Source organism: Scomber japonicus, chromosome 10, assembly GCF_027409825.1.
Source record: "Scomber japonicus isolate fScoJap1 chromosome 10, fScoJap1.pri, whole genome shotgun sequence".
Classification (NCBI taxonomy): Eukaryota; Metazoa; Chordata; class Actinopteri; order Scombriformes; family Scombridae; genus Scomber; species Scomber japonicus.
In genome coordinates this window covers 7,054,335-7,075,957 of record NC_070587.1, presented here as the reverse complement: position 1 = coordinate 7,075,957, position 21,623 = coordinate 7,054,335, and the positions used below count along the sequence as shown (strand labels likewise).

General features: G+C 40.5%; 1 protein-coding gene across 1 annotated transcript; it reads left to right on the top strand.

Annotated features, from left to right (window-relative positions):
- Positions 1 to 5,210: 5,210 nt before the first annotated feature.
- bcl3 (BCL3 transcription coactivator) lies at positions 5,211 to 21,599 on the top strand. The gene is made up of 9 exons (XM_053326523.1): positions 5,211 to 5,897; positions 6,609 to 6,735; positions 12,855 to 12,963; positions 17,974 to 18,175; positions 19,226 to 19,314; positions 19,432 to 19,509; positions 19,847 to 20,014; positions 20,503 to 20,602; positions 20,690 to 21,599. Exons 1-9 carry the CDS (start codon positions 5,375 to 5,377, stop codon positions 20,806 to 20,808), a joined length of 1,515 nt encoding a protein of 504 aa, XP_053182498.1. The 5' UTR covers positions 5,211 to 5,374; the 3' UTR covers positions 20,809 to 21,599.
- Positions 21,600 to 21,623: the final 24 nt, after the last annotated feature.

Sequence of the window (21,623 nt, the reverse complement as noted above, 5' to 3'; positions counted from 1 at the left end):
GCAATGTTCTTTTTGGAGAGGAGTGGCTTTTTTTACTTGCAACTCTGCCCTGCACACCACTGATGTTCAATGTTCTCCTGATGGTGGACTCATGAACACTGACTGTGGTCACTGCCAGAAAGGCCTGTAGTTTCCTAGATGTTACCCTGAGGTCCTTTGTAGCCTACTAGACTATTACACACCTTATATAATCTTTGTCAGTTGACCACTCCTGGGGAGGGTAAAGGGTAACAATGGTGTTGGATGTCCACAATGCCTGACTATTGACTGGTGGAGTCCAAACTATTTTAAAATGTTTTTGAATCTCTTTCCAGCCTCCAACTCTTCTTCTAAAGGTGCATTCCCACCAAACACGATTTCGTCCAATCACGCGTTGAGATTACGTATGAAGTCAATGCAAAGACGCGAATACACGTGTCACACGCGACGCGATGGATGCATATGCCAACACGCAAGTTGAACATTTTGAACTTTTGCGGCAAATTTGCGTGGCGCCGTGCTGCGACAGCCTATCAGTGTTGAGATTGTCCCGACGTCACTGATGTATAGCCCCAGTTAGCATAGCTGGCTTTCCCTTATAAAGTTTTGAAGAAAGAAAGAAAAATCTGGCTTTCCCGGCATAAAGTTACTGGTTCACTAGATTCAACAGTTAATTTACGTGTGTTTTTGTCAGTTGATGTGTGTCACAGGAAATGGAAGAGCCTCAGGGACACATGAGAGAAAATAGGGAGTGATCTCAGCCATGGTTGATGAGAGAAGAAGCAATGTTGTTGTTATCTAGTGAAAATGGGCGGGCTCACTACTCGCATGAGTGATGCAATAATGCAAATTTACATTGTGGTCACACAATGAGTGCGTCCAAACTCGACCGTGTAGTGCAACGTGTTCTCCTTTGTCGCGCAAGCAATTTGCGTTCATCGCGTTTGGTGGGAACGTGACATAAGGTCCTCAGAAATCTCCTTTGTTACATGACATACTCACCCAAACCTGTGTTGTGACAGACTTTGATAGTGAAGACCCAGATTTCTCTTCTTTAAATAACACCCAACTTCCCCTTTAAATGAATTGGTAATCCTGGAGGTTCACATACTTTTGACATGCACAAATATGTAACATTGGATAATTTTCCTCAATAAATAAATTAATATGTGTAAGTTTTTTTTCTTAATTGTTTAATTAAGGCTGTCTTTTTACAATGTTTTAGGACTTGCATGGAAACCTGATCATGTTTTAGGTCATCGTTTATGCAGAAATAGAGCAAGCAGCACTGTATGTTACTGAAGTGGACAAAATATTAGGAACGCCAATCAATAGAAATCACCCCAATACACTACCACCAGTCCACCACCCACTACGACCTCAATAATAAACATAAAGAAGATTTATCACCTTTCTGACAATGTCGACAAAAACTGAGAATGTATAAGCTTTGTAGGTGGACTAATGAAGTTGCTGCTGAGTGAGAGACCCATGGATCTCAAAGAGGACTTTAACACAGGTGCACGTTTGGCCTACTAGAAAGAAAGTCCCCTTTTCTTTTAATAAATAAATACCTGTTATTGCTGCTACATCGAGCGTGACACAACAATATCCTCAGTACCTCATCTGGTTTCTGCGTGTAGCTGACAGAGAATATCTCAATGTTAATGGATAAAGTGACTTTAAATGACGGAACTCAGTAGCGCGGAGCTAACGTTTAGGGGACTGTTATTGTCAGCGCACATCACATGTAAAGCAGGCATAGGCGTAACACGTGTTTCAGTGTTGTTCAAGTTCGTTATAAAGTTGTGAAAAAAAGCATGCATCTGTGCCCACACAAGCTACAAGATAACGAGGACTTGATACACGAATACGACGACAGTTACGACGGTTTACCATAGATATATGTACGTATAACGCATATACGTACATATGTCTATGCGTTTTACCTCCATCTGAAACAAGCAGCTAGTGAGGTGCGTTCAAGTTCGCTAAATAAATCTGAATTTCTAGTATCACATTGATATGAATTAACTACATATTATATATAATATGCGATTGTAATACAGTAAGTATACATGTTTGCTCTCTTTGTATTTTATGTCATGTTTGCTCAACAGGTGAATGTGTACAACGACCGTGAATGCTGTTTCTTAAATGTCGTTATTTATTTAGGCAAATAGTTGAAGCACTTTTTCAGTAATTTTGGAGCGAGGAATGTTACTTGTTAAAATATTTTATAAACCAGCGTCTAATGCACCTTATCTAAAGCTCATGTGTTGCTTTATAATTGTGACTGAAATGCATGTCTCCCAAGCCTCAGTATATTATATGATATGAAAATTATATTAAACTAATTTGCTGGCACATAGTAACAGTATTTTAGCCACACAATGTCAGTATCGTCTTATTGCCTGAAGCAATTATAACTTCTAAGTAGAGGTTGTAAGAAACTGAATAATGAGGTGAGAGAGGCCACCATGCAGCCAGGGGAAGTGCATCTGTGTCAGCAGTTTTAAGCTGAGCATCTGCAAATGAGTATGTCAGTCAGAGGGTGAGGTAAGAGTTGGACTAGTTAAAATGTGAGTGCAATTTGCTGAAATACACTTAATTTCTATGCATGTATTCTTAATAAACTGTCTTGTAGCAGTGTGTTTGGACCAACTTCAATCCTGGGTGTGTTTTAAATGTATTTTAATATCCTTTTAACAGTATCAGACAAGTGGTAGTTGCAAGCATATGAAATTATTATTATTATTTAATTGTCTATTTCATGAATTTGGGCCCCTGCCTCTCTAACAACCTCTTTTCATCTCTGTACAAGAGGCACATGCCCTTCTCTTGAATCAACATAAGAGGAGACTGATTTAATCATGTCTTATTTTTTTAAACCCACTAAAAACATTATGTAGCTACGAGAGATTTAATGTAGGCTATACAATTGTAATGCAATATTTGAGTGTGGGAGAGGAAAATATATGCAGTGCACAACTCCTTATGTTTTCAACATTGCAGACAATAAATTGTTAATTTATTTTAAAACTTTGAGTAAAATAAGAACACATTTCTCATTAAAAGTGCTTGTTCGTTGTGTGTCACTAAACAGCACATAGCACACAGTCTGCGCAATATGAAAGAGAACACTGACAGCATCCACAAGAGGGAGACATTAAGTCAGACACTGAACACCCAGTTTACGGCTGCCACTGTAATCTGATGATTTTACCTTAACTGGGCAGAATGAGATTTGTTTTTTAAAAATAATTTAAGATCTTGTGATTAAACAAAATGATTTACCTAATGTTCACCAATGCTTTTTACTGCAGTAAATATAGATTCACTGCATGAATATCTATTTAAAAATGCACAGTTTGTCTTATTTTTAAGACAAAGACTAGTTGCACCTCTGCTCTCCTGCCACAAGGGGGCGACATTTCACTGTTTTTTTTATTGTATATGTTGTCTCATGATTTATGTTCCTGATGACAATACTTTGCATTTATCATACTGCACTGTCTCAGAATAAAAAAGTCCATGATTATTAAAGAGGCATGTTTTTTTTCTGTTAACATATATTTGTCTGCTCTTGAGAATCAGTTAATGTCTCATTCATTCAGCAGTACAAGTGTGTGTTTAGGATGAACCCGTTAGAAGTAAGTGTGTATAGTTTTCATAAATAATGATATTGAATGATAGAGGAGACCATAATGGTTGAGTGCCCTGACAGCTGCAGAGCATGTTTGTGTGGTGTCAGGGTGTTTTAGGGACTTTAGACACTGAACCTAACTTTCCGTTGCCCACTCCACACTTCAGTGGAAAGAGGAAAGTCCCAAATTGACCCTGGTAATCAAAACCCTGAAGGTGGTGTGTTTAGGATAAGATTAAAAACCAGGAGATGAGGTGTGATGTGTGTGTATGTGTGTGTGTGTGTGTGTGTGTGTGAGAGAGAGAGAGAGAGAGAGAGACTTGTAGACACATGTTTATAGACTGTAACAAATGCCAAGAGGTGGCATGGAGATTGGATAGAGAGCCTTCTCTCTGAAATCTTCTTTTTTCATCTCTGAATCTGCAGCCTGGTGACATATGACCAACCTGGGGCAACAGAACAACAAACACATTGATCTGACTAACATTATGCATCTGATGGACCGCATCACTTGCACAGTCTGTGCCCTTTAAACAATCTGCCAAACAAGAGTAAAGCATTAAGGCTTCATTGGGCTTTTATATTATTCAAAATGTTCAAAGTTTACATTTTTGCTAAAATAAATTATGTTTGGATCATCTCTTCAGAGTCAAATGTGTTATCAGAGTCAGATCAGCTGGAAAGCATCACAAGTCTGTTTTATGTAGTAATGAGCTTAACAAAATTGGGACCTTATGTTGGTTTTTGGACTAAAGTGTGAAAATCAACATTACAATAGCTGATCTGAGGCACTAAAACCTGTGATCAAAATAACACCAAAACCATGACATATCTTCCATGACACCATAACGAAGCACAGTAAGGTTGTTTTTGTTATCATGTGTCCAGTTTTACACTGATCAGACATTAATCCTTTAAAACTGCAATAGATATGGTAATATGTCCAACAGCATTAGTAAAGTAGCATGTAAGTCTATGTTATCTTAATGACACTCTCCTCAGTTGTTGCTTTTTCATCTACACTATAAACTTTAAGCTTTTGCAATAAAGTAGAAAAAAACATCTTTACAAGCGATCACTTTGGATAAAGACTGCAGTTCTTATAGTAAATAACAATTAAGTGTGTTAAGGTATAAGCCTAATGATCCAGAATGAGTTGCATGTTATCTAACATAGTCGACTGCAGTTTGCACAGCGATAAACACCACAACCGACAAAAGCATCGATCCGTCTTTCCTACTGAACTTCTTAAGAAATTCAGTATGATGTTTTGAACTGGCATGCAAAACAGGTATCACAAAAAGCGAGAATGCAATTTTTTGTTCAATTCACCACAGCTTTTTTTCTCCCTTTCCTGCCTCAGTCTCTATAATTTAGCCTTAAGTGCTTTCTTTCGGTTTTAAAGGGAAAGCACCCAGATTCATGACATGATCATTGGCTCAGCTGCACTGTACCTGCAGTTGTTAACTGTACCATAGGTGCGATAGGACAGCTATACACATCTACAAACTGTTACTGGCTCCTCATCGAGAATAAGTTGGCATTGCGAGTCAATGAATTTGAAAGCTTATCTGAATTACACCAATGACACAAAAGGAAACAGGCTGATGATTTGGTCGCTTGATTTCATGGAGATGGGAATTGCGCACGATTGGCCACTTTGGATGGTTTGATCCCACTAAGCTGTCTCTGATCACCGAGAAGTTGTCTTCCCACGCACACACCTGAAACTTCTTCGCCCCTTGGTTGATGCCGAGGATCATGACGATGAACGGTGACCACCAGTCGGTGGCCGCAGCACCGCTGGATCTGCGCACCTCAACCCGGGAGCGTGGGAGCACCGGGTCGAAATCTCCGGACTACAAAGGTCGTGTTAGGGACGCTCGTGTGTCAGGCGGCTCTCCTGCGCCTCCAGCATGCACAGGAACAGACACTTTAATACACTGCCCGGCAGTCAGGAGCGCACCGAGCTCAGAAGCCGGTGCTTCACGCAAACGACCAGCGGACAAAAATGCCTTGAGGCTTCCTTTTAGGAAACGCCCGATTCCTGTCGAGCCGGACACCCAGACGCAGTCGCCGGCTCCACCAGAAAGGGTCGACTGCTTCTCCCTGGCGGAAGACACGGACTGTCGGGAGAGGTTGTCCAGCCGCTTGGAAAGACCCGCGGACGAGAGCAGGATCGCCGTAGCGCCAGTGACTCCCAGGCGGGTTGAGGAGGCAGGACAGGGTCCAGATGCATATCACATTCGTTTTTTGCACCCGTTTAGTTACGGTAAGCGCTGCCGGCCAACATGCAGCCTGTTACATCAGCAGGCTATGGTCTACTCTTTATTTTTATGTTGAAGTTTATTGTTTAACATGAATTTAGCTGCACTAGGCTATTCAAAGATTTGCTGGGACTTTCATAAAAGTTCTCATATGATCATAGGACTATCATAACCTTTGAATTCCGGATATCCAAGGGCACTGGGCAGTGCTTATGTCTGGCCAAAATAGTTATTTTGTCGATTTGTGCTAAACACAGTCTTCATTGTAAATGACTGAAGTTTAGACACTATAGGTTTCAAAAGCAGATCATGACTAACCTACAGGACTTCACGCCACTATTTTAGTCTATTAGCTACATGAAAAATGCACAACTGCACATTTTATTTTTAAAACAGAAGGACACAGCGTGTCTTCCCCTTTCTTTAATGTTTTTGGTCATGATTGTGTCGCACAAGAAGCAGAGTCATGCAGCAGCTACCGCTGAATCAATGAGAAAGTGTCCAGTCAGCTATTTTGCAGCTATTCCTCCTCAGTCAGTGCGCTGCCTGCATTGACAAAAGTAGCTTACTAGGTCAACTCATAACTGAAAACTACATACTCACATACATGCACAGACACGCACTTCCTTATACAAAAAAACAAACACACACACACACACACACACAAAACAATTTGTATAACAGGCCACCCTGCTAATTTTATCTTTCTGTCTCAGGCCCAGGTCACTACCCAGTGTACTGTTTGCCCACAGTCCCAGAGACAAACCGTCCTCTGGGTTACCAACCTGAAAACCTGCTGACTGGTATCGCTTTGGCTACACATCAAGATGAAGATGGAGACACGTATGTTATTTTTATTTATTTAAAAATGGCTTAGGTTGGAAGTTGTGGTGACACTTTCATGGTGCATAATGTAGTCACTTAGGTGCTGGGCCACCTGGGGATTCGAAAACAACAAACGTTTTATTAATGACTTCTTACTAAGAGGAAAGAGCCCAAGGGAATAGGGGCACACCACAACAGATCATACTTTTGAAACTAATGACTCCACATATCCAACTCAGCGATACCTACAGTGAACTTAAAAGATCATAATGATTCATCAACCTGATGGAATCATCATATTTTAGTCATACGTGCTTTGATGGGTGATAGTTAGCATGATACAGGTCTCTGCAGTCTTATCCCCATCATAAATATCAATGATTCACGATTTCCAGCAGTTTGAGAGGATTCATTGCCATGTTGGGTATACTGAGTAGACCCAGCTCACATCTTCATACAGAGACCAATACTTTGAACTTGGGATCCACTTACAAAATGAGCAAGAAACTACTTGTCACATATTGTCAAGTATTATGTTTAACATGTTTAACATATCGGCCATATTGCCTCTCTGGGCTTGACACTTGTTTGTTTTAACTAGATACTGCTGCTGTTGTCATGAAAAGCGAAGAAAGTAAAATGATCTTGTAAATAACAAGTCAATACAAGTTGTGAACCTCTAAACAAAACTTTTGGCATTACATAACCTGCATGTGGTTTTTGAGATGGGATGTCAGTTTATCATGTCATCATGATATCAAGTCATCTCAGTGTATTTGTTATGGTTCATGTGACTCACATTGTTCGTCATATTGAATAGGTACAGTCAGCACCACCCTCGAATCCCACCAAATTCTTTACTGTTGTTTCACTTCCTGTAGGGGAAGATGGTTTAATGTTGACTAGGAATGATTCACTAAGTGGCCATGGTAACTTTTAACTTACAGATTTACCCTGAAACTATGGCGCTTGAGCTGCTAGATAAAACAGGCATTGCATCCATGAGGTAGTGTTAGCATGTGTGTGTGTGTGTGTGTGTGTGTGTGTGTGTGTGTGTGTGTGTGTGTGTGTGTTTTGAACAACCTATAATTTACAGCCGACTAGTCTCTCAAGGCATGGGGTAGGGGGGTTGGGAATGAGAATACTGTACCCAGGAGACCGAAGGAGTTCTCAAGGCCACATGAATGCAAATATTAAACTTTAACGCATGGTTACTTTACTTTGTCTAAAGTCTCAACACCCACCCACCCACACACTAACTGAAATGACAAACTGATACGAGAACACACACACACACACAGAGTCAGGTGACTGAAAACACAGCATGTCCAAGAATTAAATGGCACTTTGATGTGGCAGTTTCAAGAGTATCAGCATTATTTGCATCCATTCGAAACCAACTCGTGATGACCGGTATTTAGCAGTGCCATAAGTCCCATGATACGTCCCAGCTGCTCATTGTTTTTTTTATATCTGCTTCGAAGACTCACTGCGATGTGTCTGCCATTAACAAAAAGTGGCATCGAAATAAGAATGCAATGTATCTTGACTTAAAAGAGCCATTATATTTTCTTTTTTTTCTAGAGAATTGAATGTGTAAAAATAGAATTGCTTGTTGTTTTAAAAAAAAAACTGGGGCTCATTGTTGACAGTCTTCTCTGCAGCATCTGCAGGGATTTGATGTACAGTGTATTTGCAGGACAGACAGAAAAAAAATGAAAAATTGATATTTAATTAGCTAGCAGTGACTGAAAACAAGTGCAGCAGCTTTGCATTTCTCACGAAATCTGGCACCTCGACAATAAAGTTGGCTGGTTTATCTACTTGTTGCTTTGTGGTTGTTTTAAACTCTGTATGAATTCTGAAGAAAGAACCATCCTCAGCCCCCTGTACTTTTCACACTGTTTGTATATACATGAGTGTGTGTGCGTGCGTGCATGTATGCATAATGTGAGTGAGCGCGAGCATGTGCATGCTCTTACGTCAATGAGCTGCTCATCCTCTGTTCTCAGCGCCTCTGAGCCCCTTAGTTTCGGGAAAACCAGTGAGTGCTCAGTTTTAAATACGACTGCGGTTTTTCTCAGGTGTGTCTGTCTCTCTCTGACTTTTCTTCTGTGTTTTTAAATGAATGGGCTCAAAAAACCCAAACATCCGCTCCTTGCTTCCTCATTTACCGCTTTCTCTATATCAGCTTCATCTCTCTCTCTCTCTCTCTCTCTCTCTCTCTCTCTCTCTCTCTCTCTCTCTCTCTCTCTCTCTCTCTCTCTCTCAGACTGTCATTTGCACATGTGATGTGAAGACATGTTTTCTTGCAGCTCCTACTAATAAATGCCTACATGCTTCCAGTCAGTCTCTGGATTTGCATGCATAACAATGTAACCATATGCAGAGTTAGGCAATAGTCCAAATATCATGTAAACATCTTTACTGAGTTATCATGTTTCGTGCAGACCCAAATTTCAAATTACTGTGGCATGTAGATCCATTCTTTGATGTTCTTCATGGTAATTTGATTCTGCATATGCAGTGAGTCAGTTGTGAACTTGAAACTTTTTCTTTTTTCTGGTTTTGAAAAGATAACATGGGCATTAAACCGCATATGTGTGGCATTACTAGCACAGGTGGGGAATAAAAAATGGACTTTTAACACATGATAATTGCAATTGAACCTGCATTCATTATTTTATTAATTATTTTATTTTATTAATTATTATTAATTATTCATCATTATCTTCCACATCATGTTGCCGCACAATATTCAGGATATTAACCTATTTTCAAACTTAATCTTAGCGTTGACAGTTTTCAGTATTTTTGCTCATTGTGCTGTACTTCCTTCAACCTGTTGTTGTTCAACACCACTCAACTCTGGTATGAATTAGTGAATAGTAACAATGAGATTGTGTGTGATTTGTGGTGAACTACACTTGCTTGTTCAAGATTTCAGTGAATAGCGATGACCTGGCAGATTCATTTTCAATGCCCTGTATCATCCAGGGAGTTTGTGCTTAAAGGAGGCATCACACATTAACTCATTCACTCTCTGACTGACTCATGAAACTGAGTGCTGGAATGAATTCAAACTTACACTTACATGCTTGTTACACTTAATTATAAATGTTGAAATGCACTGAAAAAAACCCAGAACCTCAAAATGTAAAATCCAGGTTTGCTCAAACTCATTTCCCACACAAATACTTTCTCCCCAACACAAAAATCTGGAAGTAGCATCATTCTTCATGACGAGCACAGCAGACTATAAAGTGGGCTGTAAGCCGTCATTTCTTGTCAACTGGACTGTGGTGTGTCTCCACTTCTCTTTTGTTTACTTTTCACACACACTGCCACATCACTTAATTGTTCAGCTGGCCCACAGACCACAGGATATGTTTGGCTAAGGTCTCATCATTCAGTTTGACTGTCTCCTTACCCTCCGTACCAAACAGGATACCGCATGTTCACTGCCTTCTCTTTTTCTGGCACTCTTCGTTTCACACACACTCACACGCTTAGGCTGCAGTGTCTGTGTGGCTTGCTAGGGACTCCTGTCTACGTCAGTGCTGCTGTGTCTGGGGTTATCTGGGGCTGTGGTCTGCCCCACTTCCAGGAACTAGAAACAGTACAGTTTCATCTCAAGAGAAAAGAGAGAGATGTATTTAGATAAAAGGGTGAAATGTGATAAGAGAGAGAGAATGATATTAGGTCTATGTGAAGGCCAACTGTTGCTATAGATGTTGAGCCCTGTTGCTGAGAAAGATAAGCCCTGTTTTAGCAGTAATTCAGGATGTCAAACTACAGCTGGCCCTTGGCTTTCAGTTCATTAGATCATATGAGCATCAGTTTCCTGAGAGCTCACAATGACAAAACCTGTGTGAAGTCATGCCTGAAAAAGTCGGTCACTTTATTTGACCTTGACTATACTGTAGTATGAGCAGTCAAACCAGTCTGTGTTGGTCTTATTGCTGAGAGAGACTGCAGGGGGCTTTTTTAAGACACATGATGAATAGCTGATTGCACATACAGTAAATACAGCTGGAGTTATTTATTGATTCAGATTTGTTCACTATGCTGAGCTCAGTTACAGGAACAAGGACCAGCTGGGGAAAGAACCACCACACTCTCTCCCGTTTCCAACATACAGAGTTCTGCTTTTCACTCTGATGTCAGGAGCAAATCATCTGATTGTTCAATTCATTCTCAGTTCCAATCTGCTTTCTTGCACAGACTTTTGGTTTGTCAATCACACTGTAAGGTTGACCTCTATGCTTGCTCATGCATTCATGTGGGCAAGAATTATGCATGTTTATGCACCTGCACACAGTTTATCCATGATTTGCATAACTTTTTTATGACATTTTTAACATTGTTTAATTATTTATACAGCCATTGTAGAGCATGGCTGTTTTTTCCCGTAAAGGCTTTTTTCCCCCTCTGTCTATCCTTCAGTTAAACAGACCACAGACCACTGTTCGTACTTGCCTACATCAAGTTGTCAAAGAACTGAAAAATGTTTCCACTATGAATACAAAGATTATGTAGGCTGTCAGTTTTTTTAGTGTGTGATACTGTTATAAGGTACAGTAGATATAATAATAATAGATAGATAGATGGATAGATAGATAGATAGATAGATAGAATACAAGCAGCAACAAAGTTTTGCTGAACCACACATCAGTCTGTATAAAATGTGAACGTGTAGTTGTTATGAACAAATGTACAGCTAAGCACTATAGCGCTATATGTCAGTCAGACAGCGTGTGCGCTGTTTGTTCAGAAAGGGCTTTAATCTATATGTTTTTCAGGCAGGAAATTACAGTCATTAATGACTCCATCTCAGTGGGACACATTGGTAAGAGGAAGTTTGCAAGTGCTTTTGTTTCTGTAAGAACTTATTTTTTAACCTCAAATTGTGTGCAAGGGTACTTTAAAGTTATTCTCAAGAAGCGTCCCTGTTTCCTGTTGCACAGTTCTACTGTATGTCTGATTATGACTTATCCATTGGATGAAGTTGACTGGGTGAACCTACAGAAAAACCCCTGTCAGAAACCATATAGCTTAATGGCTGGATTTCACAGCACAGAGTGAGATATAGCAGAAATAATGCTATCATTGTTACTGACAACAGGAAGTGACATAAAACCAGTCTGGCTCTTACTGGAAGCTGCTTCTTCTGACTGCATAAAAAAGAAAAAAATGTGAAAACTGCAATACTGCTCGCTATAGCATGCCCTCCCCCCGCTCAGTTTCCTGCCCTTCCCTTTCCTAAACTTTGGCCTGTGTTTGTTCTTTCGCTTCATGTATAGAAAACAGATAGTGGTTTCCCCTTCAGTCTTGATAAGGGTGCGATAAGAGTAATCTGAGTCATGCCTGTACATCTTTGGAGCTTCTCGGTACAAGAAGTAGAATTTGTGACTGCAAAAAAATGCATACAGAAACTTAAGCATAAAAACAAGTTACCACTGTGAGGTTGCCGGTCAGCCAACTGAGATATCAGGGAGTCCCTCTCCCAGCGTAGGAATAGTCACATAAACCCCTGAAAAACCACAACCTGTCATTTTTACATATTGCATTTTTAACAGATTAAGTAAAACTATTTAATGTTTTAATTTGTGAGCTTTAGGGGTGCTTGTAGGGGGCTTTTATTACATTCAGACAGATGCAGGCTCGCTGTTTCCTCCGGTTTTCAGTCTTTACACTAAGCTAAACCAGCAGGTGTTGACAGATATGATAGTGACATCAATCTTGTAGTCTGTCGACAAAAGAGCAAATAAGTATGTTTCCCAAAATGTTGTCGTAAATTCTGAACACAGCAAAGACTCCAACTGCCATCAGTCATTCAGCACATCCTTGTAATCAGATCAACACCAAACCAAATGTATTACTGCACTTCAAATAAAATTTGCATATGCAAAAATGATATATTATCTCTATCTCTATAGTGCTGATTAGTTATCAGATCAGTCATTTTCTACTTAAGCCAAGAAGTTATTTCCAGGATGTAGAGTGTCATTGGGTCACAATGTCAGGAAATGTGTGACCCAGTTAAATACCCTTTGAAATAAAGTCTTCTGCGACATTACTTTTTCTACTGTTAATGTAAAATTTTTTGCATGTCTGTGTTTTTGTGTTCATTACAGAGCTCTCCATATAGCAGTGGTGCAGGAGGAATTGGCCATTGTCTGCAAACTGATCCATCTCCTACTGTGGGCTCACCGAGGCCTTGATATCTACAACAACCTCCGTCAGGTGAAACAAATGAATTGAGGAAGACACATAAAATAGACACGTGCCATATTTCGGTCCATTAAAGCACACATGCATACATGCATGCACACACAGCTGCTATCATTACTCTCATAAATGCAAAATTCTAATTAAAACTTGAGCGTTTCAGACAAAATATTTGTCTCCCTTTTAAGTATGGCACTTATTTAATCCAGTCACATATTTTTATTTTATAGCAAATATGAAATGTCATTGTCTGCCAGTATAACCTGGTGAACGATAGATGCAGACTAGATATGCAATTTGGGACTTCTCCTTCAACCATAGCATGTAAACCACATTCCCCTGCATCACCCTTCTAATAACAGTAACATGGAAAAGAATGAAAGAGGAAGTGCCTTGGTTTCCTCCTTGCCTTGCACCATGTTATCGCATACTGTTACTGTCATGACGGTGGCTTATGGTTATGGACTGGAATTCACAGTTCCCGCTTACTCCACCTGTACTTACCACAAACCAAAGACATGCAAATGGCGAGAAGGACCATGTGTGCTTTCCTGTGTTCTATTGTGTACATGGTTTCCTAGTGTTCAGTTTCCCTATAGGAAGGGGTTTTTCAGGGCCTGAATGTAGGATTTACCATGTTGCGAAATTCAGAGCAGAGAGCCAAGATGATTAAGTGGAGCAAATAGTGTGACTCAGTGAACTCTCATGAACTCTGCACTCATACCTCATGTCTTGGCCATAACTGAAAACATGTTAAGTTGGAAATGACATGTTAAATTTGTAATTTCTTTTTCTTGTATTTGATGTAAAGTCTATATCTGAACTTACTTTGGCTATTAACAACGATATTCATGAGCAAATGAACCCAGTTAACTTTTACTGAGGTGACTAGTCTCTCTTATTGAAAAATGATTGTGTGACTCCTACATTACATCAACATGTACTTTACTGGAATGTGTACCAGGAATCCTCTTTAAGTGTTTCCCAATCCAGGACTGTCCCAACTACTTCCACATTTTTCTCCCTTCTCTAGTCTCCACCTTCACTTCACTTTCTGCATTCTGCCAGCTTTCAGCCTTTGATCTTCGAGAAGATAGCAGAGAAAGCACCTGAGCTGTGCAAAGCTTTAGTTCTCAAGGCTGGGGTTTCACACCACACAGGACACCACAGGCTTGCTTACCAGAAATAACGCTGGTTCTATCATCGGTTGTTGTCTTTCCTCATTGCTGAGGCTGCATAGGTTTTGTGATATCCTGTGTCTACCCTCTGCATGCACGCGACACACACACACACACACACACACACACACACACACACACACACACACACACACACTCAGACTATAGTCCCTCTCTCTCTCCCTCTCTATGTATCTCTCTTTTCACACACACACACACACACACACACACACACACACACACACACACATATTATGCCATGCAGTTAAAACCAAAAAGGGAGATTTTCAGGCATTGGTCCCGTCATAGTCATTTGCCTACCAGATTGTGTGGTTTTGACTGAATATCATAAAGACCAGACTTATCATAATGGTGGCAGGGAAGTTTTTATATTTCAAAACTGTATGCCTACCGGACGGACACGCACACATTTTCTGGCACCAGCCAACTTCCCAAAGAAAAATGGAAAAAAAAAATAATAATAATACAGCCTTTCCAATATCGATGACAAATCCTGAGTTTCTGTGGTTTTGCATATGGAACTTTTTGACAGAGTGTTACTATCAGTACTGTGACTGAACAATAGTGCAAGTGTCATTGCTTTATTTGCCTTCCTCCCTGAACTACTATGATGGTGGAGACAGCGGTTTGATACTCCCACACTGGCCATGCTATCAGTACGACTGCACAAACACACACACTAGTATTCTACTTCTGACTGCTCTTGTCACAGCTGATTGTGTAGTGTGTGGCACTGACACTAACAGAGTTTGGGTACTGAATCCCCTGGGGCCACCCACTCTAAAACATGCGGTGATGGTCATGGGCTTCAGTTGAAAGCCATCCACTATATTTGCACATGTTTCTGCTACAATGCATTATACAGATTATCTGTATTCATTCAATAATCACATTTTGACATTTATATAAACTGTAATGTGCAGTGGTGTTGCAGTGTTTTTTTTAAATTTTAGATTCATTTAATTATTAAGATTCCTTCATTTAGTTTATGTGAATGCTGATGGCATGCCATTTTTTTGTGAGTGTGTGAGCATGCAAAACATCTGTGTGTGTGTGTGTGTGTTTGTGTGTGCTTTAGTGTCCTTGTTCCGAGAAGTCACATGAGCCCCCCCCCCCCCCCACACACACACACACCGCTTTGGGCTCTTTCTTAACATACCTTGCACTGCCTTTAGACGGTATTTTAGAGGGACTTTCCCTTACTGTGCGTCTCTCTCTCTCGCTCTCTCTCGCTCTCTCTCTCTCTCTCTCTCTCTCAATCGCTCTCTCTCTCTCTGTCTCTCTCTCTGTCTCTCTATCTGTGCAGGTTACTCTCTCACTACTCTCTCTCTCGTTTTTTTTCATATCTCTCGCTGCATATATGTTAAGAGAGGTTAGGGTTTCTAACCATAACTGATGAACTGACTGATGCTATCAGTATAACTGTCAACAACATTGACGCAAGAGCTTGTGATGTTTATTTGTGCAACAGGACTGACTTTACCCTGCAGTGTCTCTTAGTGTTGCCTTCCACCTTTCTTTGTATTTGGCACTGCCTACAGCCTGGGGCTGTTCTTCATGCCCAGAAACTTCCTCTCCTCTCTTCTCCTCTCATCTTTTCACCTCCCTCATGTTGATCCACTCATTTTGCAGGAATGCACATGTGCGAGGACAGACCCAGGGGAAAGAGAAGGGATTTTCCCTTGTTATCCTGTCTTTCCCCTGGACTCCCCTCTGCTGCTTCCGTTTGTTCCTCATTCCTCTATCTCTCCACCCCACCAACCCCCCTACACACACACACACACACACACACACACACACACTCCCTTCCCACCCTTCCTCTTATCTTTGCTGCATTTTTGTTTTAGTCACTCCGAAATCTTTTACAGGAAGCCAGAGCTAAACTCTGCCAACTCTGAGAGGTCTATTTTGAAGGCCTTAAAAGGCCTTAATGTGGAGGTAGGGCTAGGGTTATTTCTTCTGTTCTGGAAAAGACTGAAGACCATAAGTGTTTCATTAGTGCTGTGTGGGGTCAAAATAGCAGTGTGGCTGCTTTTACAATTTTTGAACAATGAGTGCTGATTATAGGAAGTTCAGTAACATAGATTTTAAGGGAGGTATATCATTTTTGTGTGTGTATATTTTTGTATCTATGTGTGTGTGTGTGTGTGTGTGTGTGTGTGTGTGTGTGTGTGTGTGTGTGAGTCACAGGGTTCAGGGAAACAGGAGCTGAAGGGAGGGACACTGGCATCATTGGAGGGATTCCACAAAGACGCTCTCAGTGCTAGTTTGTTTTTTTTGTTTTTTGTACTTACTGGAACAAACCCCCAACATACACACACACACACACACTCTCTCTCTCACACACACACGCACGGTAATATAGCAAAAGTGAAACTTGGAGCAGCAATCTGTTCCTGATTGCACTGTTTATTGTGTAACTTGAATAGTGGCTGAAAAGTCCAGGTTAAAGGACTTCCCTTTACGACTGAACTATTGCATTTCTTCATTTACACAGCAGGTTATCAGTGCCCTCCCTGGCCTGACATGACAGGATGATACATGCTGACTTCACCCAAAGGAATATCCTAGATTGCTCAAGTGATTTCATTCAGCAGTCAGTAGATTAATCCAGGCAACCACCCAGTGAACTCTGTAATCTTTGGCTTTCCTGCCATTGCAGACTGTTTGTCTCTTAGAACAGGTTCCTCTTCATTTTGAATTAATCACAGTCTCTTGCTTGTGGTGTTGTTGGTGTTTGATCTGTGATAGACAGTACAAAGGTCTCGTCACTGATAGTCAGCATATCCTTTTCTTTTTGGACTGCGATAGTGATTGCTGACAACTATGATTTTTTTGTGTGGGTTAGGTGTGTTTGTGTATATATGGGCACGTAATATGTGTGCTTGTATCTCATGATCTTTTGATGTGCATTAATGATAAACTACACCAGTCTTGATTCCATGTTTATTTATTTAGGCGTTGGCTTCTTTTGACACTCTTTTATTGTGCCTCTGACCTTTAACCTGTAGAACAGGTTGGATTTGAAAGGAGGCTTTAACAGAAACAATAACACTCTTCCTCCAACCTCATTAACAAGAATCTGGTGATCTAGATTTTTCCTTCTCCTGTCAAGTATTCATTACTTGAACCACTCTCACATATGTGCAGTAAATATGCAGCTACAGCCAGCAGCTGGTTAGCCTAGCTAAAAAATAAAAGGCTGGTAACAGGATGAAACACCTCTCTCTTTGCTCTGTGCAGAGTTAACAAAATGTGTCTACCAGCACCAAGCCAAGAAATACTCTTGTGCCCAATCTGTAAAATGGTGAATTGATGATTTTACACTTGTTTTTGTTTTTTTTTGGTTCTTAAGAAATGACTTATAGTGTGTTAATAGGTTAGCTTTAGAGATGCTGGGAGGTGGAGGCCCCTAGCTGTTTTCTACTGTTTCCAGTTATTGTGCTAAGCCAACAACAGCAAGCTAAGAGCTAACAAAATGGATTATTACATTTTGATTGCAATCAGGATCCGGTATTTCCACCATCAGATTAGCATTTTTTACCAGAACAGTCACACCAATATAGATATTGTTTTAAATTAATGCCAACTATACAGGGGGGAAAATAACTCAAATTATGAGATAACAGCGATTTCTTTGATGTTAGCAGAGAGTTGTAGTATTGTTGAGCATTATTCAAGGTTCACACTGATTGCTGTCTAACATGCATTTCAGTGTGAAAAATGAAACGTATTTTGAGAGGCAGTGTATTTCCTTTTGTCTAAATACAATGCTTTGTCTAAACTGTCATTGCTTTTTTCGTTTTGCTCTAATCCTCCCACACAGACCCCTCTTCATCTGGCAGTGATAACCAAGCAGGCAAACATGGTGGAGGTTTTGTTGAGAGCAGGGGCCGACCCTGCTGCTTTGGACCGTAACGGCCAGACAGCGCTCCACCTCTGCTGTGAACATGACCAGCGTGACTGTCTGTCTGTAGTGCTTTCTCTGTCCACATCCTCCACATGCCTGGAGATCAGAAACTATGAGGGTAAGCTGTGGTCTGCTCCTTGGTATGCGTTGTTGAAGATGTTCTTGACAAAGAAAGATCCAGAATAACTCATTAGCTCTTCTTGATTGAAAGTTATTCAATCAAATTGAGCCTTGTGATTGTATGTAACCACTTCATCCTCAGTGATGTTTGTGTGAAGTTAATAAAATACATGCAGACAGACTTTGTGACTACAATGTTGAATTTTGAAAAAATTAAAAGTTTTGGGCACCATCATAAGTTGGCTTCTCCTTATACAGAGCAATTTCTTATACAAACATAATCAGTGAAACAATAAAACAAATGATCAAGCATTAACCACGTAAATCAATTATAAAAATTATAAGCATCTGATAACGTAACAACACACACAGTCTGCCTCACTAGTGTCAATGCATTATAGCTTGTATGGGGATATGAGCAAAGTGAACCTTTGCTCAGGTAGGGTTTGGGTTGACTGTTTTTGTGTGTGGGCGAGAGGAGAAGAGGACATTTCCTGTGGTCTGGTGTTGGTGTGTCTCACATTACCAAATCTCCACAGCATGCCTGTCATGTCCCAGCAAAGACGACTTTTTTTGTATGAAAGTAACAACTCTAGGTACAGGAGAAAGCCCCCAAAATACACACAGGATTTTCTTTCTACAATGTTTATTGTCTTAGTGGAGCTGAATTTAAATGTTGGGATTAGATTTAATAGTATAATAGCCACATCAATAGGAAATGTCTGACTATTATCATTTTAATGGCACAGAATCAGAGGATTCATGTCCAGGCAAGATTTAAAAACATTTTTGGAAAAGTTGAGGTCATCTGGTAGCAGTTTGCTAGTCACAGAGAAGGAGCATTTAGTTATTTAGCTTCACAGCACTGGGAAGAAAACACTTCCAGAACATTAGTTCCCTTGGCATCCTGACCTGTTTCATCTATTTAAGTTTCTTTTTACATTTTGTTGGAAAATGTGCTGTATACAGTAAAAGAAAATGTGTATGTGCCTGTGTTTATGTCTTCATTTGCTCACTGTGGAACTCCCCACTTTGTCCCTGTCCTCAGGTTTGAGCCCACTCCATCTGGCTGTATTGCGTGGCCATAAGGATTTGTCCATGATGCTGCTGGAGGCAGGAGCTGACATTAATGCCATGGTCAGTCCCTGTGCTTCCACTGACTCATCAGTTAGGTTTCACAACATCACATATTTTACATTTACCGTCTCTACATCTACTGACTTTTCCCATGGTGCTTTTTTTTCTTCTAATCAGGACATCAAAAGTGGCCAGAGTCCTCTCATGCACGCAGTGGAGAGCAATAACGCAGACATGGTCCACTTCCTCATTGAGGTAAAGTGTGTGGGCAGGGAGGAGAGAAGGGTTGTGACTCAGCTCTATCTGAGTTTGGTTTTCTCTTTCCAGCTCATCCGCTGCATACAACTTGTCTGTAATCACACAGAGTTCCCCATTAATTTCTAGCTTATAGATAAAACGTATAGAACTTATTTACTCAGTGATCAGATGTGTTATATATTTGAAGAAGTACCTTTCCTCTTTCCTTTAAATTGATTCAATGCACCTTCTTCACCGTCTATCTTTTGTTTCAGTTTCTATGTTGTAACTGCGCTGACTCTAGCTTCCTTTATGAATCAAATCGGTGCCAACATCTTCTGTTTTTCTGTTGCAGCATGGCTGTGATGTCAACAACCAGTCATACAGTGGGAACACAGCCCTGCACAGCGCCTGTGGCCGGGGACAGGTGGACACGGTTCGGCTGCTGCTGAAGAGCGGAGCTGACAGCAGCCTCAAGAACTATCACAATGACACCCCTGTAATGGTGGCCAAGAACAAAAAAGTGAGTGAGGAGACATCTGAACAAGGAAATACAAATAACAAAAGAAAACCATGCTGAAATTCTATTGTCATATTCTTTGTTTTAACCTTTTTTAGTGTTGGACATTTCTGCTTCAGGACAATTCACACAGTATTGAGAATGTAGTGAACCCCAAATAGGCTAGTAAATTGACTGTAAACGGCTTCCTCCACTCACTTTAATTTTATGATGGAAAATTCCAACCACTTGTTACTGCAGTTACGTCAGAACAAATGCAAACAATTGCAAAATCTAGGCGACTCAGCTCTAGTTAGGATAAGAGGAAGAAATGGTTGGAGTTGGAGAAATAGAATGAACATGTGTCTATCCTTCCATCTAGAGGCCAGACCTGAAAGGTGCAGTGTGTGCTCTTATTTTTTTGGCTCACGAGTTGTTTATTTAGTAGATCACAATGGCACTCATGTTCAGTCATGCACAGGTGGTTGTAACAGACTGTAAATCTTTTCCAGATAGCAGATGTGTTACGAGGGAGAGGTTCCAAGCAGATACGAGTTCAAGATCAACACTGTATATCAGTCTCGCCACATAGGAGCAACTTTACTGATAATGGTGAGCGCATGCACACAATTTCATGTGCAGGTACATACAGTCAGCAGAATCACAGTATTTAATTTGTACTCTATGCTTATCCTTTAGGATCTCCATCTCCCAGCCACAGTCGTGGATGTTCACCTTCTACCACACCACACACCCCACATCATAGCAGCTCTCAGTCTCCAAAGACTCCATCTGTGCTTGTATATCCATATTTCTAGCTCAAAGTTAAACTTGCAACTACCTCCACACAGCCAGCCATCAAAGAAACGATCTCACTTCAAGGCTCAAAGTGAAACCCAGGAGAAGGCTCAGCCTATGGGATAACAGATCAGCAAAAGATTGCACCTGAAAGACTTCCCTAGAAACTGGTCTTACTTCACCCTCACAAAAAACAGTCCAAGTTGGCTTTGATGTCTGGACAGAGTACCTACAACCTCACTTCTCAACCAGCTGCTTTGTAGGAACTCTTCTAATGACGGAGCGCAAACTGCTGCTGTGATCAGCTGGATTTCTCCACAAGGGAAACATGCCACTGAATGCAATCAAAGCTGAACATAAAGGACTGTTTTGAAACCTACAGATGTCAGTAAATGATGGACATGGACCCAAGCTCAGTGAATTCAGACTCTCATTTTTAAGTATTCATTGGGTCTTTTGCTTTTATTTTTTAAATAAAGGACATTTGAGAAAAGACAATAAATGAGGAGGGAGGGAGAAAGATAGAGTGAGCAAGGGTTAATGTTCCTGGCCAGAGTTGAACTGGAGATGCTGCAATTACATGTCATGCACCTCAGCTCTTGTAAAAAAAAATGTACGTGGTCTGCTTGACAAGGTAACCTGACATGCCCGATCTTGCACAGTCAAATTCAAATTCAAATATTTAGACATTTTTTAATGTTTGTCCATGATACCATTCATGTCTGTATTTGTGTGCGTAATATCCTTTACGTGTGGTGTTCTATCATTGTCAAAAGATATTTTTATATATATATATTAAAAAAAAGTGTCCAAAAAACTCACTTGTTGTCTTGTT